Source organism: Drosophila arizonae, chromosome 2 (genome assembly GCF_054131065.1).
Source record: "Drosophila arizonae isolate 15081-1271.41 chromosome 2, UAZ_ARI_1.0, whole genome shotgun sequence".
NCBI lineage: Eukaryota > Metazoa > Arthropoda > Insecta > Diptera > Drosophilidae > Drosophila > Drosophila arizonae.
This window is the reverse complement of record NC_142922.1, coordinates 26,870,490-26,895,336: the sequence shown is the minus strand read 5'-3', so window position 1 is coordinate 26,895,336 and position 24,847 is coordinate 26,870,490. Positions and strand designations below refer to the sequence as shown.

General features: G+C 36.6%; 4 protein-coding genes and 1 long non-coding RNA gene across 22 annotated transcripts in view; 3 read left to right on the top strand and 2 right to left on the bottom strand.

Moving 5' to 3' along the window:
* Tm1 (tropomyosin 1) overlaps positions 1 to 18,445 on the bottom strand; it is a 29,385-nt gene extending 10,940 nt beyond the window's left edge. For 4 of the 18 annotated variants that reach the window (XM_089476445.1, XM_018003140.2, XM_089476444.1 and 1 more), the window contains exons 1-5: positions 18,286 to 18,445; positions 14,115 to 14,269; positions 13,750 to 13,875; positions 2,889 to 3,022; positions 2,601 to 2,718 (exon numbers count right to left, since the gene is read on the bottom strand). In XM_089476445.1, the coding sequence (XP_089332571.1) occupies positions 2,601 to 2,718; positions 2,889 to 3,022; positions 13,750 to 13,875; positions 14,115 to 14,228 (492 nt within the window). In that variant the 5' untranslated portion in view covers positions 14,229 to 14,269; positions 18,286 to 18,445. Of the gene's footprint in view, positions 1 to 1,252; positions 1,371 to 2,600; positions 2,719 to 2,888; positions 3,023 to 6,466; positions 9,141 to 9,215; positions 10,481 to 10,729; positions 12,275 to 13,749; positions 13,876 to 14,114; positions 14,270 to 16,998; positions 17,115 to 18,285 lie in introns of those variants that run through there. The other 14 variants (XM_018003131.2, XM_089476442.1, XM_089476443.1 and 11 more) reach the window with 13 other exon arrangements.
* Positions 13,837 to 14,269, top strand: LOC149270642 (uncharacterized). The gene is made up of 2 exons (XR_016271656.1): positions 13,837 to 13,963; positions 14,030 to 14,269. It is a non-coding gene; the product is annotated as an uncharacterized LOC149270642 (long non-coding RNA).
* A 2,771-nt stretch (positions 18,446 to 21,216) lies between the features above and the next one.
* On the top strand, positions 21,217 to 21,922 carry l(3)neo43 (cytochrome c oxidase assembly protein COX16 homolog l(3)neo43). The gene is made up of 2 exons (XM_018003415.2): positions 21,217 to 21,512; positions 21,577 to 21,922. The coding sequence occupies exons 1-2, from the start codon at positions 21,394 to 21,396 to the stop codon at positions 21,785 to 21,787; spliced, it is 330 nt and encodes a 109-aa protein (XP_017858904.1). The 5' UTR covers positions 21,217 to 21,393; the 3' UTR covers positions 21,788 to 21,922.
* A 38-nt stretch (positions 21,923 to 21,960) lies between these two features.
* Positions 21,961 to 23,795, top strand: MRG15 (mortality factor 4-like). The gene is made up of 4 exons (XM_018003188.2): positions 21,961 to 22,119; positions 22,179 to 22,293; positions 22,359 to 22,474; positions 22,532 to 23,795. The coding sequence occupies exons 1-4, from the start codon at positions 22,050 to 22,052 to the stop codon at positions 23,617 to 23,619; spliced, it is 1,389 nt and encodes a 462-aa protein (XP_017858677.1). The 5' UTR covers positions 21,961 to 22,049; the 3' UTR covers positions 23,620 to 23,795.
* Positions 23,765 to 24,847, bottom strand: LOC108610952 (18S rRNA aminocarboxypropyltransferase). The gene has a single exon (XM_018003344.2). The coding sequence runs from the start codon at positions 24,586 to 24,588 to the stop codon at positions 23,797 to 23,799; it is 792 nt and encodes a 263-aa protein (XP_017858833.1). The 5' UTR covers positions 24,589 to 24,847; the 3' UTR covers positions 23,765 to 23,796.

Here is a 24,847-nt window from a genome sequence, read left to right as displayed (position 1 = left end):
GACCATCCATTTTAACTAGAGCCTTTTATTGTAATTGGGCTTCAATGCTGGATTGGGCTTCCTAACTGGTCGCTCCCTATAATGTACAACTTCAAGAGAATCCCAAGAAATTTCTGCACAACTCCAACGCTTCAAGATTAAATATAATTATATATAATATCTAAGTCATTTTTATTGATGTTAACTTTATTGCAAAAATGTTATAATTCAATTAAATTTATTAAGTGTTACATATTTACTGTATATGCATTTTCTGTGAACTAGATTTTTCTCTTTAGAATCTGCTTACGCTTTACACATATGCATTTTGCATTTCACAATTGACATTTAGCATTTTGCATTTGCTTCTAAATTTTTACATAGAAAATTCCAAAATAAACCCAACTAAATCATTTACATACAAGATATACAATAACATAGAAAATATATTTATATAGAGTTAATAGTTTTTGCAAGGCCAATAAAATAGGATTTGCTCCTCTTTTCCTTTAAGTTCGGATATGATTACATATGCATATATAGATATCAATTTTTTTTTTTTGCTTTCCAGCACAGTTTTGAGTACATTAACAATGTGTTTAGATTCGCGTAAACATTTACAATTCAATTTCATATATTTTTCACAAAGGACTTTGTTCAGACATTATATTAAAAAAACCATCATATTCAGCATACATATTTATATATACATAAATAAAATGAATTAACTAATACAGAAGTTAATTTTTTTTTTTTTTATACATATATATCATATTATATATTTATGTATATATATATATTATTTATAAGTATATCGTTTAACGGGCGGCTAAGGCAGCGGCATGCCAGCATTTCTTTTTATTGCTTTAGCTGCATTTTCATCTTCAATTATCATCATCATTAGCATTAGCATTGACTTTAGCACAAATTTTACAATATCAGCACCAATAAATATTTGCCATCGCTGATTCCTGTGCCAAATTTCATTGCTGGCTCAATAAAGGCCAAAATCGAAAAAGAATAGAACTTAATTTGTTTGGCAAAGAAATCAATGGACGGATCAAGTATCATTAGGTTTGTGGGCATTATTGTTGTGTTCGCTGTGTGGAATTGTGGAGGACAAAGTTGAAGTTTCACCAACAGCAGCAGCAGTAATATTTGCATTGTTATTGTTGTTGTTGGTTGGGTTTTGAATTGGGTGACATGGTTTACTGTTACTGTTACTGTTGTTGTTATTATTGCTTAAATTAATTAAATTGGTATTTAGCTGCACCTCATCGTATTTCTTGTCAGCCTCCTCAGCAAGGAAACGCGCTTCCTTCAGCTGATTCTCAAGAGCGTCCATGCGTTCTTCATCGGCAAGGGCGCGATTCTCAAGAATCTTGCGTGCACTGTATATAGTCATTTATATAAAGTATATATAGTGATCAGTGTATGATCAATTATAGGACGACCACGTTGCGACCATGCCCATAGAAGACAGTGACCAAGTTGTTATATCGATGATTTGTCGTTGCGTACAGCCCCAAAATATCGTGAATCATTCGACGTCATCGCATCCACATCGGTGTAGAAAGTGTAGAGTTGTTGTTGTTGTTGTCAAGTTGTTGTTGAGTATGACAAACACATGGATGCGCAGTGGTACACACAGGTAGACACAATTTCGAACATAAATTATGTTGAAAGATTAAGTTTTGATTCGGTTTTTTTTTTTCGGATTTGTTTTTGTTTTAGTGGAGTTCCATTGTACAGATCAAGATTTAGAGAATTTTGCAAAAAGAAACAAGAATTTGTTGTTGCTTGTTGAGTTTTACAGTTCAGTTAATTGAAAAAAGGTACAAATAATTACGAAGCTGAAACAGTGCTTTGTGAATTTTTTTGGTTTATAAATAAATCAATTTAAGTTTTGTTTTTTACTGTAAAATAGCGCAACCGTTGAGCTATTTTTCAGAGTTAAATGTATTGTGTAGAAATAGCTCTAAGTAGTATTTTACATATTTATATATTGAATGTGTTTTGCGGTTTCTCTTTTATTACTAAAATATAGCTTCAAGCGTTTTTTAAGGAAAGTGTATGAGTTCAAATCTATATTCTCTACACAGTTTCAAAGCACAAGGCAATGTTTTAGCTTTTTCACATACAAAGAATATTTTGGTTGTAAACATAGATATTTAAACAGCGATTTGCTAAGACACTACCATAAGCTAGACACATGCCATAATTAAATAACAATATGTATATACGTAGAGCTTTATAAATATATATATATATATATATATACAATATACATCCATTTTGTTCTTGCTGATGCTGTCGTTGTTGTTGTTGGCTGCGGTCGGCGTTGGGCTTAAAAACTAAATGCTGTTTACAAGTTGTTAAGCGTTCTTAAATATACCCTATAATTATTTAATACATATATTTTTGGAGTTTGTAAGAGAGCGCAGTATATATAACCCATAACCTAATTAGTAACGGTAATTTCGACGCATCTAACCTCAAAACGAAGAAAATAAGTAAAACGAATAGAAAAGAAAACGACGAGAAGATAACCCTATTAACCCTAATTCCCTAAGTTTTTCTTTTTTTTTCAATGTTGAATTCAGAGCAATAGATAACTATACCTCTTCATATTTCTTATCAGCTTCTTCTGCAATTAATTTTGCTTGCGCTAATTGGTTCTCCAATAGAGCTACTTTGTCGTCTTCCATATTTGTGCGATTTTCAAGCGCTTTTCGTATCCTAAATTTCAAGAGCAATTGTAAGAAGCATTTTAAATATAAATATACCGTAGATAAGAGCATGAGCTGGATACTTAAGTTGCTTACATATGCTGTAGACTTATTATTAATGTATACAATTTGATAATAAATATAATCAAAGGGTTAAATATAACAGAAAATTGTACTAACCGTTCGCTCTCATCGGCGGCCTGAGAGGCTTCCGACAGCTTGGCTGTGGCGGAACCCAGACGCTCCTCAGAGCGTTCCAAGTCTTCTTCGAGCAGTTGAATGCGACGGTTCAATGCGGCAACCTCAGATTCAGCCTATAAAATAAATATTCGATGTTCGAACGAACAAGACAATATAGCAAACGTACAAATGCTTAAAAATTTACTATTATTCTAACTTAAGGACTTACAAACTAATGCAAGAAATACACTGAAATAACTTAACTAGTAAAATTTGCTACTTTTGGTATAACTAAAATATAGAATAATTCTATCCTAACGTTAGTGCTCTCTCATACTAAAAATAAAACTCTCCATATTTTAATAACTATTTAAAATTCAATTGTTTGCGACCGCAGCATTTGTTCCATCTGAAATTAGAGATATCTTCTTCTTCGTTTTTTTTTTCTGCCTCCTTTTTGTCGCTCCATTCGCCTGAGTAAGCGTCAGCGTTAGCCTTAGCATTTTAACAAGGTCGCCGGTGTTAACGCCCCAAAGCTAGCAATAAAATGTTTGTTTGCGTGTGCTATCGATAACAGTTCAACAGCACGAAGCCTCTCAAGGTTTCAGTTTGGCCAATAATTAGGGGGATCCATATATCGATTACACTTGTCTCAAGTTGCCAGCTCAGGAAAATAGGCAACAGCTAATCGAAGCATGTGCATGACGTCAACACATAGTGAACAACCTTGCCAAAAATTTGAATTGCAATCTTTAGCGGCCAGTTTTTCCCACCAGCCGTATTTTCAAAAACACAAAACGAAGCATTAAACATATGCCCATTAAAGAACGGAAAATATTTGACATTGACGCCGTCGCATTTGATTACCTTTTTCAGAATACGAGAGAGAAAGACAGAGACGGAGAGAGAGCGAAAGAGAGATGGGTACACAAACGTTGAAAAGCACAAATGAATTAAATGTTTGTGCAGCTCAGCTCAGCTCAGCTCGCAGCACACGCCCAAAAATGGTTAAAAACGGCTTTGACCAAAAGCGGCCACAATTGGACAAGGTAGTCCAGGTCCAGTCGACGCGGGATGATTATATTGCCAATTTTTCAGTACACTGCAATACACAAATACAAATCAAAACTCAAACATACATACACACAAACACACACACCAAATATAAAGTTATATGAGTGACGCTTAGAACGCTGCGGACGCGCGTCGTAAAAGTATCGTGTGATTATGAATTGGAACCAAAACCAACCGCGCCGCCGCTGTAGCTTACGTCATCGTCCAAACAGTCAATAGACAGGCAGCATACAAAACACGCGCACACATATATATATATATATATATATATATATATATATATATATACATAGACATGTGTGTAGCGTAAATTTAACGATAAAAAATCATATAGGGGCAAACAGCGCAGCTTTCCAAAACACATACGAAAGTCACACAACAAAACCGTTGATGAAGCAACAGCGAAAAAAAAATGCCAAAAAAAAATACTCAGCTTGAGTTTCGTTTCGTTTAAAAATAGCGGGAGTCGCTCACGTTAAGTGTGTGCGACAGAGATGGACTTAAGCAAATTTTTGGTCTTTGCTTTGAACTCATTAACAAAACGTATTGAAGATTAAACGCCTCGAAAAGAAATGCAAAGCTAAACAGAACAAGTTTCGGGGTGAGGAATGGCAAAAAATTGCCGGCAAAACGAACAAGGAAAAATAAAAAACAAATAAAAAGCCATGAGTATGCAAAAGCTGCATAGCAAAGAAATTGTAAAAAAAAATTGTTGATGGCTTAGTCACACACACCTTGAATTTTTTATTTGACTCGAATTGCTGTGGCAACGAAACCAAAAAAAAAAAAAAAACAGAAAAACAATACCAACAACAATAACAGAAGAGACGAGAGGCTACGTTCGAGTGCGTAGGGTGTGTTTAAATGTTATATATGATGCATTTTTAATTATGAACCCGAAAATAAGCCATAAAAACTGTAAGCAAACCACTTCCAACTTGTAAAGCGTAAAAGTAGCGATCTCTCAAGCATAAAATATACTAGAGTTTTATAGCATGTAGCTACTGTCATGCATGTCTGTCTGGTCGTGTGTTGTAATCTCAAATTGTATGTGACAGTTGACGAAATTACGAAATGTAATAGAAGAGAAAGACAGAGTGAGAGAGGAAGAGAGTACTTGCCCAGAAGGCAACAAATCAAAACCAATTTGTCACAATGAGGCATTGAATTATCAGTGCTCAATTTCGTAACAGCAAAAAGGAAGAGAATGCGTGGCGGGGAGAGAGAGCGAGAGAGCATGAACTGCTGCTGGGGCCACGCAAATGACATTGAAAGCATTGTCTATAAAAATTAAAACAACAAAGCACATTATGTTACTTGTTTCAGCTTTTGTGCAACTAGCAAGCGAAGGGGCTGAACTAAACGTCAATCACTTGACAAAAGCGTGGAAAAATGAGCGCAAAAACTAGCAACTAACGGGGCATAGATGACAGACAAAATGGGAATGGGAATGCTCAAAATGAAAATACATTTTGATTTTGGGGAGTGCCGTTACAGTTTTAGAAATTTCAACAATACGCGATCGAAGGACTATGAAAAACAACTGAAAACATCTTCATAAAAAATGACGTCAACAATGTTGTCAATGCTACGTTACAAACTTTACATTCACATACACTAATATATACATATATAAAAATATACACATGTATAGATATATGTACATATATGTATGCATATAGGACCATCTTGCGTAATTGACTAATTAGAATTGAATTTAACGCACATGTAGCTTGGGCCAAAAATATCGTACACACACTCAAACATGTCAAGAAGCCACTTATTGTTGGCCGTGGCTTAAGATTATAATTAATCGAATTTAGAACACCGCTAACTAAGCACTATGGTTTTGAACTGAATAGAGAAGCCGGTTTGAGTTCTTTTCTTAAGTTTAAGTTTTCACTGAATAGATTGCTTTTTCTTCTGATATGCTAATGAAATGCTGTGCGGGTTTGTGCCCCGTTTTTCGATAGGATTTTAAAAGGTGAATGAATTTTGGTTACTCAATTCACAATAGTTTAAAACGTACGAAATATGAACTGTGATCAAATTAAACAGAAGCGAACTCTGCGTATATATATATTTATATGTACGTACATATAACAAATTGAAATTCATAACAAAAGATAGTCCAATAAAAAAGACAGTAAACCCATAGAGGAACAAAACAACACAACAGTGGCAAGACAGCGAGCGACAGAGAGGGATCGAGAGAGCAGCGCAAAGAGCGCGCAAAGAATGAGAGCGTGTATTTGACTGTGACAGTCTGTCAGTGAACTTGCATTAGTATTTGTGTTTGTATGTCAGGCACAGTGTCTGTGTTCATGAGCATGTATTTGCATTGGAAACGTTGGCACTGCTCAGAACGAAGAAATGCTTGCGCTGGACTAATCTTGAGCGATGGTTCAGCTTTGATGCAAAATCTTTATACCAAAAGTAGCAAAAAACTGTATCTATGTATATAGTTTCTTTTAAACTGAATTGTAATGTTGCCGATTGCTTACTTCTTCACGTCGAACAACTTCAAGTTGTAGTCTCTTGTGAAATTCCTCGCATTCATCTTTATACTTTTCCATTTCTTCTTTGGTCTGACGCATTTTCTTCTTGAGTACATCCAAAAGTGTACCTTGTGGAATGCTGGTCGTCATTTTTGTGCTTGTTTTTTGGACTTGTGGGTGTTTGTGGTAAGTGTTTACAATTGGACTTTGCGTTGGCAGGCAGTGGCAGATGAAGATCGCTTTTCTGACCGGCGATTGGCAGTTAACACTGAAGCACACTTGTATTAGCTTTTGCCTCTTATTTTTTGTATTTATTCTAAATACAAATTTCTTTCGATATGGCAGCACCAGAATATATTTAATTTATAAACTGTAAAACACCAACACACGCACGTAATAGAACGAACGGCCGAACGAAGCGACGACACAGACAAGAGTATGCGCTAACCACCGGTTTTTTTTTTTTTTTTCTTCTTTCTCTTCTACTGCTTTTCTCTTCTTCTTTTACTGGTTTGCTTCGTTGCTGCTGCTGCTCTGCTGCCTGTCGTATTTCTTTTTCTTTTTTTTTTTTATTATGTGTGAAGGGCCGATTAGATTCGAGCACACTTGATACACACTTATAGTTGAAAAATAATTTTATATATTAAAACAATATTAATATAAATATTTAATTGCAGAAAGCTGCACAGAAACTACACACACACGGAGAAACGAAGACGATAAAACGACGCGATTCTGCGACTGGCATTTGTGAGTACGTAACTGGAAATGAACCGCTGAAACACTTTGCATGCTCATGTCTACAAAGCGGCGGTGGTGGTTTATACGTTGTGGGAAAGAGACAACTGCTGTATGTGTGTGTGCGACTTTCCAGTCTGACAGTGCCTCGCCTATGTGTCGTGTCGTGTCGCTCATATCTACATGTGTGTGAGTGCGAGTGCGCTAACCAGTGTGTATATGCGGCTTTCCCGCTGGAAAACCTGTTAAAGCCGCTAAAAATTCAGTCTACAAGTTTGTTGTTGTTTGCATTAATTAGTGAAGAAATATTTGAGATTTTTTCCTTATTTCTCCAATATAATTAATATTATGCAAAATTGCGAGCGAAAATGACGACTGGCCAATTGCCCATACGCCAGTGAAAATGAGTAAGCAACCTGTCATCAAAAAATAGTACATGTGCGTGTGTGAGTGTGCCTGAATCCTCCCCACTCGCCACTCACCACCTACCCTAGCCAACAAACAAGATAATTGTATAATACGGCATATAATGCCGGTGCTCTATCAGGCTTATCAACACGCAAGCAGGAGCAGCACAAATGAGTAATCATTGGGCGCTGCGACACCGAGCATTGTTCGTATCAGGTTGTAGTTGTTGCTGAGCGTTCGCATGTGGTCCTAGTCCGAGACAGTTGACGATTGTACAAAGCTCGATATCGATACCGATAGACAGAGGGCGCGCGCGAGCAACAAGTGGAAATGCGATTTGTATTTGGCAAATGACATAATTGTTGATAATACAAACGATGATTGCCAATGGTCAATTTCAATTAAAATAAGCATGCCTGCCCATTTTTGGCAACTGTGCGGCATTGAAAAGAAATTAAAAGTAAACGTCAGTGCCACATAAATGAACACACACTACCTTAGTGGGGTGCACATACATAGAGGTACACACACACACACACACGTAGAACGAAGGTCATTGGCGTTTTGCAGCGGTTATGAGAACACGTAGAAAACTGAGAATACGTTTAATTTAATATAAATAATAATTGTCGAGCCATGTTTGAAAAGAAATACATTTTTGGCCACAAAACGTATTCGTTTAATTTTATTATTTATTTTTTTTTAGCTGCTGTAAATCAACTGATGCTTTTTATGGAGTTCCACAATTAAATGGATTCTATGTGTGTTTTGGTGTGCGGGTGCGGGTACACGAGTGTGCATAAGCACAGATAATTGTAGCACTTGTAACATTTGGTCTGTTTTGTTATCTGCTACCTTTTTGGGAGAGTCAGCGCGAGTGCGAGTGACGCCCATACAGCGAGTGTGAGTGCAACAGGTGCTCGTCAAGTTTACCGTTAACCGGTCAAACAATGTACCAAATGCTGGGAGCGCGCGATTGCGTAACTAATTAAACAATTGCTTGCAATTAAGTAAATAGGAATGTTTCTGCTTTAGCTAGATAAACAGTTGAAATACTTTTGTGCTGAGCAATAAGAAAGCAAATGTGCGTATGTGTTTATATACATATAGAAATAAAAACCTTCACGACAGTTGTTAAGCGATTAACCCACAGAATGTGCATACGTATATGTATATGTATGTACATATGTATGCGTAAATGGGGTCAAGATTTCATACAACTTGCGAACAATTGCAATGACAAACGATTTGACGGGCCAGCGAAGGGTTAAAGCAGAAACGGAATTCGGCGAACGTCGAAGAAAGCAAAACGAAGACGGCGACGTAATCGCTTTGCAATGCACACAAATTCATGCATACAAATACACATGTGTTTATGTGTGTGCGAAAAAGAGAACAAAAAGAACAAATTTGGAGCATTCATAGATAGAAGAATAGACAGAATTCACTCTGAACCTAACCAAACTTTCTGCATAGCTTTGTCTTTTTTACGCTTTCTGGCAGAGGCGACAACAAAGGCGGCTTGAAGAAAGAGATAAAAATATGATTAGTGCAAATAAATGGAGTAAATTCGGTGTTTTATAGATTAGACTAGCCCACAGCTAATTACCCGCTTCAGCTGCGTGTTCATAATGTTGTGCAGCTCATTCCGAATGATGTTGAACTTCATCATGGTGTCGGAGCTGAAGATGGAGCGTCCGAACGCCAGGCCCGGGTAGTCAGCGCAACGTCCTTTGTTGCGTCGCGCCTCCCGTTCGGCCACAATCTCTGCCGCTTCACTGGTGCAACGCAGCTTTGCCCATTCCTGGGCTTGTGAGTCCTCATCCTCAGGATTTAGTACAATGCCCTCATCAATGGCGCCCGCACTGAGATCTGTTGCAATGCTGTCGCTGCTAACGTCCATTATGCCGCCGCTGCCACCTTGACGTTTGCTTCTCTCACGTTTGCCTCCAGTGCCTGAAGAGGATTTCTTTTTGCGCTCCGATTTCTCTTTGTCGCCTTTTTCACGCTTCTTTTTCTTTTTGCCACTGGCAGCAGGGAGCGCGTCTGGTTCACCTGCAGTTGCTGCTGCTGGCGTCACTGCTGGCATTGTCTCGTCCAGCATGCTGCTCTCATCGGTTGGTGTGGGACTGTTGCTGCCCAGAGAATTTGTTACAGATTCACTAAGAGGAAGGCTGAGCGAGCTGCGACTAGCAACTGGCTGCTCCTCTGTTGGGGGCTGAGTCTGCGGCGTTGCTTCGCCACGCAGATTGGAGAGCACGCCCTTGGAATCGCCGCGATAGAGGGCGGCCAGGATTTCTTGCACGTTAGGCACGTTGGGACGCCGTGTGCCGGCGAAGCGTGGATGATGCTGGTGGCCGCGTCTCTTGAGCGAAGACGGCACAAGGGACGAGGCATTGGAATTGGAATTGATGGTGCTGTGGCTGCCAGCACCACTGGTGCTGGACAGCGCATCGTCGTCGACGCTATTGCTCTGTGACATTTCTGAGTCGGAATTACTCCAACTCCAGTCGTCGGATAGCTCCGATTGCGATCGCTGCAACTGCTGATAATTATTGTAGAGTTGGGCTAGATAAAGCTCCGCCTTTTCATCGTAGTAGAGCAGTTTATCGAGTACATTCAGCTGCTCCTCGATGGAGCCCCAACGGGATGAAAGCTCCGATTTGTAGCCGTCGGAGCCGTTCTTGCCACGCTTGCTATTTGATTGCTTTTTTTGCTTGTGTTTCTGTTGTTCACTTTTGTGGCTTTGGGACTGTTTATTTGCATTAATTATGCGTCTGTTGCGCTGGTGTTGCTGCTGCTGTTTTATTGTTTTTGCCTGCTGTCCTGCAGCAGCTGCGCTGCTACCTGCTTTATATGGAATTGTTGATATTACTATATATCGATATCGATAGTTTCAGAACAAATATAGTGCAAATCAGCTGATTTGCAATTACCAATATCGATAGCTGAGAAAAAGTGTGACCAGCCAAGTGCACAAGACAAAGTTTCCTCACCAAAAAAACTACAACTACGTTTGCCTTGTGCACTTGTTTTCATTTTGCATAGAATGCATAGCATAACAGTCCAAAAAACGCGGAAAATGCTTTGCATTCTATATAAAATGATTATCTTTTAATGTACATATTTGTTTATTATTACGCTTTTGTTGTTTTGGCGGTTGCTTATCGTTGCCGCCACTCGTCAATAGATGGCGATGTGCCCGCTTTATTTGGTGCGCAAGCGTTTGGCGACGTGCCGCGTTGCCAACGTATCTTTTAATATGCGGCGTTTGCGTTGCCGGCTTAAGATACGTTAAAACTTTTGTTGTTGTTGATTTGTTAGGGTTCAAATTGGTTTGTTTAATTTGTATATCTGTTGCATTTTTTGCAATCTTTGTTAATGTTGTTTTAGGCTTTTGCTGTTTTTGTTTGGTTTTCGCCACCGACGCCGATGCCGTTGCCGCTGCCGCCTTTGCTGTCGATGTCGATTGATTTTTGCTGTAACTCACTTTTTGCCACTCATATGCATTATTAACTTTTGCAGTTCCTATTGTTAATGTTTTCTCGTACATATTAATTATAAACTGCGGCTTTTTATTTTGTTGTTGTGTGATTTGGTGCGTGTTGTTTTTCTCTTTGGTTGTTGTTGTGGTTCAAACAGCTGTGATCATAGTACCGTTAGCTTTGAGTCTTTTATCTATTTTTACTGATGATTTAATACGGTTTCTCTATCTCTCTCTTTCTCTTTTCGCTTTTCTCAATTTTCAGTCGCGCGTTAAAAACTGAGCAAGGGAAAATTTGCGTATTTGGCCAACTTCCGCAACACGTTTTTTGTTTTTGCAATTTCAGTTGCCGTTGTTTTTGTTGTAATTAAATTTATGTAATTGAAAATCACTAAAATTTTACTTAAATGAAATTAAATAAAAATAGTGATTCACTTGTTACCAAAGTATTAAGAAGACGTTAAGATTATTTATTGAATTAATTGAATAATTATTATTGAATTTATTGTAATTATTAATGCGGCGTGCGGGCGGCTCGGTTAGGCTGCTAGTTGTTCGGCCCCTCCGGCAGTTGCTGCTTGCTTTGGCGTTGTACTTGAAAGTGTTGTGCGATCATTTTTGTGGCCATGCGCTCGCTCATCGCGGCGTACGCGCGCTCTCTCTCTCTCTCTGTCTCTCTTTCTCTCTCTCACTCATTCACATACTCACTCACTGTCTTTCCATTGCTGCTGCTGATGGTGTTGTTGTGGTGGTGGTGGTGGCAGCGCCCCCTGCCAAGCGGCAGTGGCAGCGACAGTCAGTGCGGCACATGTGCGAGTGAGTCAGCATTATGCATAGCTATTCCCGCCTGCATATGTATTAGTGTTGCAGTGCGTGCGCTATGCGGGTGTAAAGGAGCGCAAGGCACTAGCACTATCAGCCCCCGCCGCCCACTCGTATACTCTCTGAGAGTGAGAGAGCGGGAGTGTGATTGCTCGCTCTTTACTCATTTCCATTTTCATTTTCTGTTAATTTCATTTGTGTGTTCTGTTTGATTTAATTGCTGTTTACTCGCTTCTCTATTTCTTTTATCATATTTGCACATATTACTCAGCTGTCTCGGTCGTCTGTATCTCATCATTATTTATTTAAGGGAAGGGTGTGCGGCAAGCAACAATGACATCAAAATATATTGATAATGATAATGGGCCAAAGTATTTTGTCAAAACTTTTGAATTATGTTGTCTGATAAGCATTTTTTTTTTATTGTTTTCTTCGTTACCTGTGAACACTAAACATATTTTTACTTATTTTGAAACGCTGCCAATTGGCAGCGAAAACGGCGAATGTCCTTGAAATACTTTCGTACCCAAATCGAAAAAAAAAAAATCAAACCAAATGAAAAACTTTATACATTTTCCAATTGGAAACGCAACCGAACAGGCGAAGAAAAATGTGCCAAATACTGCGCGGCAGCTATTTCGAAATTCTCATTGTAGAGCAAAGAATAGAAAAAACTAATTTGCTTGAGCAAATATTTTGGCAAAGCCAAAGCAAACACAGTAAAAGAAAAACATCGCATTTTGTCTTTGCTTTTGCGTTATTTGATACACACACACACTCTCTCACAAACACGCTTAAACGCACATGCTGCACAGTCGCTGCGTCTCTTTCGCACTCAGCCAAAGCTATTTAAACATATTTAAAAATAGCGCGCTACAAAGGCGTTGCCAACAGCAAATCAGTTTCGATGTTTTCCACTTGGAATTTTTTCTTTCATTTATTTCTGTTTAAAAAAAATTTTAAGTTTTTATGGAATATAAGGGAAACATGCAGAACGCATTTCCCCAAACATTTGACGAGGAAACATTTATGAAAATCAACACGTAAAACACCCGTGAAATTCTTAATGCCAAACAGATGGCACAAATTTCCGATGCCCAAGCCCAATTTTCGCTGTCACCAAATTGTTTATATATGTATATATATTTATAGGTTGTATATATCTATAGTCATAAAAGTCTTATTCTAGTATTGATTTCAAGTGTATTTCTTGCATTCGTCTGACTAATTCACAATGGAAACAATGCTTATTCAGAATATACGTATCATAAATCTCTAGTAATACTTGGAAAATCTTTAAAAATATTCTAAAATTCTGCAGATGACCTACTTTCGCATATGATTAGATAATATATGTGGAAATTGAAAGAGTTGATTTTTAAAACAAACTTGTCTGCATCTAAATTTGAATTTTAATCTAATTATATTTAAAGAGCTTTTAAGTCAATTATATTTTTATTTTAAATTTTTCTATGGCATTTGAAGTACTATAAATATTTTAATTAGAAGATATGTATATACAGGGTATGCAGGGTAGGTTTTACTCGATTTTTAATTAATTTAATTTTTGAAATATGCAAAATACTAGATTTTTAAAACGGAATTATGAAATTATATTATATATTATTCTATGTCTGATACATAATATTACATCAATATTGATCATAATATAATAATAAATGTAACTATATATAAAATCAGTTAAAAACTCAAGCAAAGCCTAACCTATTCAAATTTTTGTCATTCAAAAATTGTTTAAAATTGTCTTCTACCTCTAACTTAGGACTAAACTAATTTGGAATGGAATATATATAAATTGTTCTAAATGTGGACTTACATTCTGCAGAGCCTTGTTCTTCTCTTCCAGTTTGCCAGTGACCAGGGTCAAAGCCTCTTGGGTCTGATCCAATTCGTTTTCAACGGTCTGGATCTTCTTTTGCAGTTGGCGAGCCTCCTCCTCGGCCTGCGATCGATAACAAAGAAGGGAGAGAGAGAGAGAGAGATATCGATTATTATTGGACAGGGGCAGGGCAACAGGTAACAGGCAACAGGTAATTAAATATGCAGGTGTTAACAATTTAACAGCCATTAATTATAGTTGTTTTCTTCATTGTTAGCAATAAATAGTTTTGTTTATGTTTCTTCTTCTGCTTCTTGGCTGGACTGGGGCATGCAACATGCGTTGCACGGTCGAGTGCTTACCTTCTCGGCGCGGGTGTTGGCATCGCGTGCCTCCTGCTCGCAAACGAGAGCGCGCTCCAATGCGCTATCCTTGTCGACTTTCATCGCTTGCATCTTCTTCTTGATGGCATCCATGGTGGCTGGCTTTTATTTGTCTCTACTGCGCTCGAAAGAAACTGAAATGGAAAATTGAAATGAACATCAAAACGAAAATCCCAATTGGAATGGAAATTAATATCAAAACAATAAAGTAATTAAATTTTATGCGATAACCGGCGCCACATAAGATTTGAGAAAGTGAATTTACAACTCTTTATGATTATCTGATTTATGAAAACATATACATACATATACATACTGCTATAGATATATGGAGTTATTGTCTGATAGATTTACATTAGAGTTTCTAAAGAAGTATACAATGTGTTTAGACTTTTACAACAGTTTCCACATTTTTTAACATGTTAAAAATAATTTTTATAGTTTTTAGGATAGGTTTTTAGTATATGTTTATTGTCGTTTAATTTTCTACATTTATTAAATAATAAAGATCTGGAAGATATAACTATTAACTAAAATTTGAATCGCTTTTTAATCGATAATATTAAAAGAGAAGTAGTTATAGACTTTTTCAAAACAAACTCGATCCTGATCAAGCATATATAACTTATGGATCTGTCACACCTCCTTGTGCCTTCCATATTTAATTTAACAAAACCTTTATACACTGATTTCTCATTAGCAATGGGTTCTGGGTATAAATCACCCAAAGTCTGTGCTGGGCTACCTATTAATACGACCATGATTGTACAAATCTCGCTTATTTTCTGCACATCTCTAGTTTATTTTATCATAAGGCAAAATAAATACAAATAAGCTGAAAGAAATTGACACAATTTTTGGTAGCTCTCTACTTAGTTATGCTTCCAGCTTCGCGAAGAGTCGATTGTGACCAGCATAGCTAATTGGGGGAGGAGGTGCTTCATCCCGAGCAGAGTTCCCATTCTCTTGCGCTTTGTTCGAAATCTCATTTTGGGGACAGACAAATCGTTGAAGAACGTGCTGGCTATAGCACTAAATGATTTAAATGATGAGAAATTGAAAGACGCCAGCGAAATATTAAAATACAATTTGTGAACTGAAACAATGGGATGCGAACCTGACTACGAATCGATTAATGGAACAACCAAAGCAGCTTAAAGCTGCTTGCCCAGATGAGTTAAGCTCAACAGAGATTATCGATGTAAAGACTGAAGAGACATGTTTAGCTGTAGTAAAATAAGACTCTAATGGATGTGTCATGACTTCTCTAATGTCAGGAATTGATCTTTTTCGAAAAAAGTAAAAATTACATTGAATATTCAAGATTGTGATTAAAAAAAAACAAAAAAACAAAATTATTGTAAATAAAAACTAATATGTAGAATTTTGATGAAGAATAGTTAATTGAGTTCGCTATAGCTTATCAACCCATTTAATTATTATTTGTTATTGTTTATTTTAACATATATTGCAAATAAAATTTGAACTAAACAAAGATATATACATATATTTGGTTCTATTGAAAACTTGTATATATTATAATATATACAATACAAAGTAACTGAGACTTAACTTGATGACTTCGTGAAGTAAATTTCAAAATATTAATAAATAGAAATACTAAAAATTCTCCCAATGCTCGGAATAGGGTATCTTCTAGTCGGGCGCATTGCATTAGTTTCCTCTTTTAATTTCCCAATGCACTGGCTCTTGTATTATTATGAAGCTCTCAAATTTGATAAATAAGATGAGTAACTGATTGTGTTTTCTTTGCACTTTTCGAACTCTCATCGATTCACTTGAACTCTGCGATTTCCAGGTGGGCAACGTGTCGAATAAATGTCGCGTTGATAAGGTGAAGAATAAAATGCCCAACACCCTGACTCACATACTCAAGTAACAGAGAGAAAGAGGAAGAGAGAGAGAGAGAGAGAGAGGTGGAAAAGGGGGAGAGAGAGATTGTGGATTCAGCTGTGAGGAGCTCTGGGTTAGCCCTGCGCATTATACTTGACCAACATTTCAATTTGTCATGGCTGGAATGCCAAACTAATTGAGTCAGTGCCCAGCTTTGGGTGCTTGTATTACTTATAATACTGCGTACATCTGAGTTTATTTTTAACACTTTTGTTTACATTGCAGCTCCTGAAAGAGATTCAACTGGCTAAACGAAGGCAGGTTTCAGGCTTTTAGGCAAGCAAACAAAAACAACAACTGAAAATGCAATCGAGGCAGAAATTTATATGCATATAGATATATGTATGTGTATATATGCATACATATACCCCATATATATCCCATTCAGACGGACAGAATGTATGGGGTCTTACAAGTAGTTATATATGTCGCAAATCGAACGAGGTGACACAATGAATTATATTTGTTTGTTCAGCAGAAAATCACTTTGGAATTTTATAACTTCGAAGGCACGAATAATGCCAATGACATACATCTACAAACGAGCCTATATAGCCTATATATGAAAAACTCCTCATTTGTTTGCTATCTAAAAAAAATGCAACGCTGTTAATACCCTAGATTCAGTTGATAAACCAAAAAGGGACACCATGGTTTTGTATGAATTTTTGAAACAGTTGAATACATACATATATAGTATTTATATGGCAGTGCTTTATAGATCTTACTGTTAATATATTTAAAAATAAGTTCTAATTCCTTTTGCATTATTTCGTTTGCTCACAATATTAACAATGAATGTAGACTTTTTAAGACTTGAATTTCTATAGTTCCAAATACTACTATAGTACTATAGTAATAGTTCCAAATAGTACAAAATCTTAGGTTTTAAGCACATTAAAAAACGATTCATTTTGTATATATTAAATCTACACATATTGATACACACCTTAACTGGCAGCTACTCGGCAATATTCTAACAAGCTAACTAATTTTATAGATATTCAAAATTTTCAAAATCTTCACAATTTCCAAATAATCCAAAGAAAAACAGGTATACATACAATTTGCATGCTCAGCTATTTTTAAAGTACAAATATATACATATATATACTGATACATATACATATATATATATATATATATATATATATATATATATATATATATATATATATATAAACATTATAATGTAGTCTATCAAAGACACATGCAAATGTATATACATATGTATATAAGTGTATTTGAAAAAGCCTGGCAGCGTTAAAAGCTTATAAAAGCTCTATAGATCACACTCAATCTCTCTCCCTCTCTCTCATCATAATCTCTCGTACTTTTGGTATTTCTAAAAATAGCCTGGCATCTGTTGAATGTTTCCTAATAGCTATGCGAATGGATATTACTTAATATAAACTGAGAGAAAAGCTTTTCAGGAACACACGAAAGCATTTCGCCTACGCCAGTCTTTAGATAGATTCGAACGTCGGCCAGTCTGGTTCTGTATCAAATTACAGTGTACCCTGTTGGATAAAGAGCTTGTGATTTTGCAATATTTTGAAATATATATAGATATAATTGGGGTCTTTGAGGTCTTATAAGCTATGAGAATTATTTCCAAAAAAAAACAATTCTTTTTAGAAGTTATGCTACATTTTATTGTCTTCTTTTGTCCTGCCTCAACATATTTTTGTAAATTTATCTCATCTAAGCACGTTTTTATTAGCCTATTGACTATATTTGCATATACATATTCACAGATCATATATGTATCTATATGTATTTTAATCTCATGCAATGCGTTTAATTGAAATTCTAGAACTCAAGTTGTGGTTAAGACAAAGACATTGGCTTTTCTTCATTTTTTTGTCATCATAATTTTTTGCATTAGTTCAAACTGTTTGCCAAAGTTGTTTAACCTCAATTTTTTTTTTTTTATATATTTATCTTAAATATTTGAAATACTTGACAAAATATTTGCGGTTATTCACAGCACTTTGACTAGTTGAATTATTTGTTATTTGCATTTTAGATTTGATTATGTAATTTTACGACAATGTCCTTTTTTAATTTTTTAAGAAAACTCTCGGCACTTGTTTGTTTTTCAATTACATTTTTGCTTTTAACTTAAATGTTAGCTGCAGCACAATTAATATTTGTTAATTTAATGTTGAACTGTTTGAAAAGATTTAACTAGTTTGATTCTTTGTAGGTTTTCTTGTTTATTCCTTTTACTTACAAAACTTTTATTCGGAGTTATCCGCGACTTGAACGGATTGTGATGTTCAACTGAAAATATTTATTCAATATACTGACGTTCGATGCCCGCCGTTTTTCGATCTCAAGCTGTTTGCGCCTGTGTGCGTGTGCAGAGCCTGTGTGTGTGCGAGAGAGAGTGAGCAGAAATACATTTTGGGCAAAGCAGCGAATCAACGAGGCAGGCAGCACTGCTGCACCGCCTCACTCGCACGCTCGCACGCTCGTTTGCTCTCTCAGCAGCTGGCATGCGTTTTGCATGCTCAACACAAATCGTTGAGTGCTCAAATTTTTATTTTGTAACTGCATTCACGATGGCTACAGACGACGGGCGCTCAATTTACGAGCGCGTTATTTTTCTGCATAAGCACGAGAAATCAAAGAACACAAAAAAAGAACAAGTCGATGCAGCAACAACAACGAAATGGTGGCGCTCATTTAAATAACTCTCTCTCTCTTTCTCTTTCACCTGTTCCTGTGTAGGCGCAAAGAATTTTAAAATTTCCCAGTATATTTTAAGCTTAATGTGCCTGTATTCTTCTCTGTGTGTGTATATGAAGATTTTGTTTTATTTTATTTGGCTGATTTTTTTTTTTTTTTTTGAGCTATTTTTAAATTTTAGTTATTGATATGCCAAAAAACAAAATCTTGCTTCACATTTTCTCACACATTCACATACAAATTTTTTTGCTATATTGTGAGTATTTTTTATAGATTTTTCAAAATGTTTTTATAATTTTGAATTTATTTCCCTCTGCATGGAAAATCATATACATATATGTGAATACTTGTATATATATTATTTTTAAGCCAAGACAGTTAAAGCAATTGCTGTAAGACTGTTCTGAGTCACAATCTAGTGCAGAACGTGATAAATACCAGTTTATGATTTAAAGCCTAACCTATCTATATCTAAAGATAAAATATTTTACTTTTGAGCACGCACAATTTATTAAATATATTGTTGCTAAATGATGATATAGATTATGCTACAAAAGCTATCTACTTTTATTAATAATTTCTCTTTAAGATTAATATATGTATTTACATATTCAGCTCCGTAATCTAAACTTTTATAATTCAGATAGCCGTTATATATTTCAGACTTTTACTTGTCTATCACTTTAAAAAATTATATTATTGTTTTTAATATCTTTATGTAGCTCCTATAAGGAATCCTAATACCTAAATCCTTAATATAAGATATGTATATAAAAGGTAGTAGTCGAAAGTTATGGTATATCTATTTTAAAAAAAAAAATTTTTTATTTACATAAAATTGCCTACAATTTTTTTCACATTTCATATTAAGTAAGTTAGTTAAGTAATTATTTATTATTTTTTATTAACGACTTAACTTAACTTGTATTTATAAAAATTATGAAAAGAAATTTTCTTTTTTTATTTTACGTATTATCAAGTAAGAGAATTTTGAAGTCAAGATATGTTAGCTAAGAAAATAACAAAAATATATGTATACATAAACATTTAGCGGTTCCTATATATTCAAATAATGAAGTGTTCTACAAAATTATATATGCTAAAGTACAAAATTCTAAAAAGACACAAAGCAGTTGCTTTTTAATTTAAAATGTATGTGTTTATGAGCATTTTCAACAAGAATACAAAAATCCGAAAGATTTTTTTCAGTAAAGAACTCATTTGTATTAATTTATTATTAAATATTAATCTTATTTAAATTGAATGGTATATAACAGATTTCTATAATATTTACTTTCAACAGATAAATTTGTATCATATATTTTGTTCATATTAAATATATATACATATACTATGTATTTAAATATATATAAAATTATTTATTTAAATAGCAGCATATGCTGTTTTTAAGTTTTGGAGAAATTCTTTTTAGCAATGAGGGCAGAGAAAAAATGTCTATTTAAATCCGAGCAACACCCACATGATGACGTAACTGTTTTCATTCAATATTTTTGGCCAAGAAGACCAGCAAACGGAAAACAGATACATATACAAATATTTATTATTTATATATATTGTGCATAAAACATATACATACATATGTCTTTCAATTGAGGATAACATTGTTATGGCCAAAATACTAAAACAACTTGCTAAATATGATAAACAAAATCATGGCCAAATGGATAACATATGTAATGCGTATAAATACAACGGATTTTTCATAATTCCAGTGTTTTCTAAAAAATATATATATATTTATTTATTTCTATATACACATATTTTTATGTGTGCACAAGTTTGAATTCGAGCTGGAGCTCAAACAAGTGCAAAATCTTGTTAACAAAATTGCGACCATATTTGGTGAAAATTGAACAAAAATTATGGAAACTTTAAGCATCGGCCTAGACGACTTGCGACATACAACTGCAACAACAAGCTGTAAGCGGAAAATGAAAAAATATTTGCGGATCGCCAACTGGCGTACATCGATTGATGACTCAATTGTCGCCGTGTTGACATCGACGTCGATGTCTATGCTCCTTGTGAACTGGTTCGGCTTTGGTACTAAAAGGAAATCTTTACATCGAGCCACTTGCCTTGCCTTGCCTGGTCGGCTGCATAACGGCCAAGGTGAACCACAGACAGCGCTGTTCGTTTCATATCAAATGTCGTGGCGTGCATGTGAGAAACTTTTTGGCGCTCTTATAGCGACGTCAGTGTCAATTAGTTTTTGAATACGTATGTGCAGAAACAATTGTTCTAGACCTTGAACTTAACGCCAAATCGTATGTAAATAAAGAACTGCAACAAACATGAAATTTATTGTTAGCCGGAAAACAATTGGGCATTCGTAAGTTTGCTAGACAATTAAACAATTTGGCAGTTGACATCAAGGGCATGCGAAAATTTAAATTGCGCTATTTTTATATAAATTCAAGTAACAGCTGCGAATTTGTTATATCAGTTCAGAAATTCTAATGATAGTGCACAATTTTAGCAGTCAAATGAAAACTAAAGTCCGCCAGACCCGATAGGTCATTACGATAGTGTCATCGATGTGTTGATATCGATAAGAGTACATAATTCTGCGGACTATTGTCAGCCCTGGCTAGATCTTGTGTTATAATTTCATAACAATAACATCAACATGTCTTTTACACAAAAGTTGAATAATTACACCAAACGAAAGTCCTTTAAATATGGCGTTCCCTTTCTAATTATGATAGTAGGCGGTTCTTTTGGACTACAGCAGTTTTCAAATCTAAGGTAAAGTGATTAAAGCTAATCTTACTAGGAACCCACATGATAACGTATTTTTGTTACCTTCCAGATATCAGTACTCCAAGATGCAACCAGTAACACCGGAAGAAATGAAGAAATTTGGTGTGACCATGAAGAAACGTCAAGAAGTGACTCTTGAATCTGAATATGATAAGGTAAAAGGCATAGATATTGAGAATTGGTCAAACAAGCGCGGTCCACGTCCGTGGGAAGAGGAAGGATTGGCGACGACAACATCTTCTCCTGCGGCAAAGCAGTAAATGTTAAATATATATGTGTATATATAAATATGTATATGTATAAATATATATGTATATGTATATATGTGATGTAGGCTTTAACGTTCATTAAATATTGTAAATAAATGCATTCATAATACAATGCAATAAATTGTCGATTATTGTTTATTTTTTGCACCCCTAAATTATCGGCGATGCATATATGTATGAAGGTATATATTTTGGGGCTGCCAACCTGATCTAATCAGCTGCGACGCTTTGGCATATATTTTCAATAAAAACAATGGGAGAAGTTAAACCCGTAAAAATGGACAACTGGACGCCATCTGACTCCACGACATTATTTGCCGACGGTAAGGCGACAAAATGTGGCAAAGAGCTCCATGTTTAATTTTATTAACTTGTTTTCTAGGGGAGCGTGTGCTTTGCTTTCACGGGCCGCTTATCTATGAAGCCAAAGTACTCAAAACAAAACCGGAAAGTTCGCCGGTTGAATATTATATACATTATGCGGGCTGGAGCAAAAAGTAAATATGTTTGAAATGTAACGTGATACATATGTAATTCAATTTAATTTTTCTATGATACGCAGCTGGGATGAGTGGGTGCCAGAGAGTCGTGTGCTGAAATACAATGACGACAACGTAAAGCGCCAAAAGGAGCTCGCACGACTGTACGTTGAACGCTCGAAGAAGGACAATAAAAAAGGTATAAGGTAACCTGCCAGAATTTTGATTATATGCTAAACATTGAAATGTGTTGTAGGCAGTGCAAAGGCTAAAAAAATGGAGCATGTAGGCAATGAATCCCGTGCATCAACACCCTCTAAGGACAGCAGCCAATCTCAGCCATCAACAGGCTCCAGCAGCGCCACAACCAGCACACCCATCGCTGCCGCACAATCAAAGACCAAAAATGATGGCAGCAATAGCAGCAGCAGTAGCGCAACCACAAGCAACAACACCTCCACTACGACCACAACTAGTCGAAGCAACCGCAAGTCCACACAATCCGCTACAGCTGCAGCGCGTCCAAGCACACCGAGTGCTGACAAAAAAGAGGATGCAACAGCTGCTGATAATACAGAAGACGAGGCCGCTACGCCCACAGCGCCGCCGCCGCCTAAAGCCAAACGCATGAGCTCCCAAAATAGCAATAGCGAACAACGTTCATCTCTAAGTGGCAATGGAGTAGACGCCGCCACAGCACAGCAGTCAACAACAACAGCTGCAACAGCAACAACAACGACAACAACATCAACGCCAACAGCATCAACTACAACAACAACAGTTGCTGATGCACCGTGCGTGGAGAGCGAGGAGACCTACACGGCAAAGCTGGAAGTAAAAATAAAGATACCCGATGAGCTGAAGCACTATCTGACCGATGATTGGTATGCGATAGTGCGTGAGCACAAGCTCTTGGAGCTGCCGGCCAAGGTGACAGTGCAGCAGATCGCAGATCAGTATTTGGCGCACAAGAAGTCGGTGAAGTCGACCAGTGCCAGCAAAGAGGTAGCCATTAATGATGTCCTCGATGGCATTATTGAGTATTTCAATGTGATGCTTGGCTCTCAGCTGCTGTATAAGTTCGAGCGCACCCAGTATGCGGACATAATGCAAAAGAATCCGGATACGCCGCTATCCGAACTGTATGGCTCTTTTCATCTGCTGCGGCTGTTTGTGCGACTTGGCTCGATGTTGAGCTACTCGGCCTTGGATCAACCGGCAATGCAAACCTTGTTGGCGCACTTGCATGATTTCCTCAAGTTTCTGGTGAAGAACAGCGCCATGTACTTTAACATGTCAAACTTCATCAATGTCGATCCGGAATATGTGCGCAATGCTCAGTAGACATTTAGCTAGATAAACCTCTTAAGCAGCTCTCTTTAATTTGTTCCTGATTTGAATTAGAGTGTTGCTTCTCACAACTGGTTTGTAATATAACAAGAAAATCACCCATGTAGAATTTGTATAAACAAATAAATCGTCTTCGGCCTCTTGTAAAAATAATATACAAATTTATTTTATCTAATCTTCGTTTTCCTCTGCGCTTTCGCTACTACTGCTGCTTGTGGGATAAAACTCCTTCAGATCCCGTGGCTTGTCACGCTCTTTTTGCTCTGCGTCAAGGTATTCCTGCTGCACCTTTAATATTTCGTCACTGCTCTTACACGCTGCATACGCATTGAGGAGCTTCTCGTTTAACTCGAGGAATGCATGACCCCAAGAGAATTTGCCCATAAACCATCGCGCCTCTTCTGTGAATCCGCATATATAGAGAGTCGCTGCAATCGCCTCCACACAGCTCAGCTTGCAGGGTTTTCCATAGTTGATAGGATTGGCGGCCACCAAAAACGGCAGCAAACGAGGATGGGGACTACGCATTCTGTTGAAGGGCGTCTCATCCAGCTTCGCCCAGGAACAGTCGATAACTGCTACTCCAGAAGTAGACACGATTTCTCGATCCTGTGGACTAACACATAGTTGACCGACAGGTGAAAGGACGAGCCCAGGAAACTTTTGACCCAAGCGCAGATTAGAAATAAGTCCAAGACGTGCTAGTTTTCTACCGGAACACTTTTTCGGATCACAGTGATTGAGGTCCCACATGGATACGGCGAATTCTGGTGCATGTCCAAGTCCATCCAAGTTGTCACCTGACGAATCGGATTCCGATTCGGAGCTATCTGTGGCATTGGAAGTAGCCAGTTCATTGGCCTGTTGGGCAAAGTTCCGTTCGCAATTGTGATTTGACTTGACGTTGCGATAAGAGCTTCCGCCAGCACCTCGCCTGGATTTACCTCTATGCCGAGCACTCATTTTGTTTCGATTCAATTAAAAATTATTTTTATTTATATACAATTTTTTTCGTGCTGCCTTGGCAGCAACCGTTTTTGATCGATTTCGATAAATTAGCCGCATGGTAGATGTTGGCGCCCAGTAATTTTTTAAAAACAAAAGATTTTCAATTTTTTGCCTATTTTATTACTAAGGACTTTCACCATATGTTTTATCTACTTAAAAAGTGTATGATTACAAGGAATATATAGCCAATTTTTCATCCAACATTATTATTTTA

Coding starts and splice junctions, on each gene's coding strand:
- MRG15 (XM_018003188.2), top strand. CDS start 22,050: ATGGGAGAAGTTAAACCCGTAAAAATGGACAACTGGACGCCATCTGAC. Junction 22,294..22,358: donor TATGCGGGCTGGAGCAAAAA/GTAAATATGTTT, acceptor TATGATACGCAG/CTGGGATGAGTGGGTGCCAG. Junction 22,475..22,531: donor GAAGAAGGACAATAAAAAAG/GTATAAGGTAAC, acceptor AATGTGTTGTAG/GCAGTGCAAAGGCTAAAAAA.
- LOC108610952 (XM_018003344.2), bottom strand. CDS start 24,588: ATGAGTGCTCGGCATAGAGGTAAATCCAGGCGAGGTGCTGGCGGAAGC.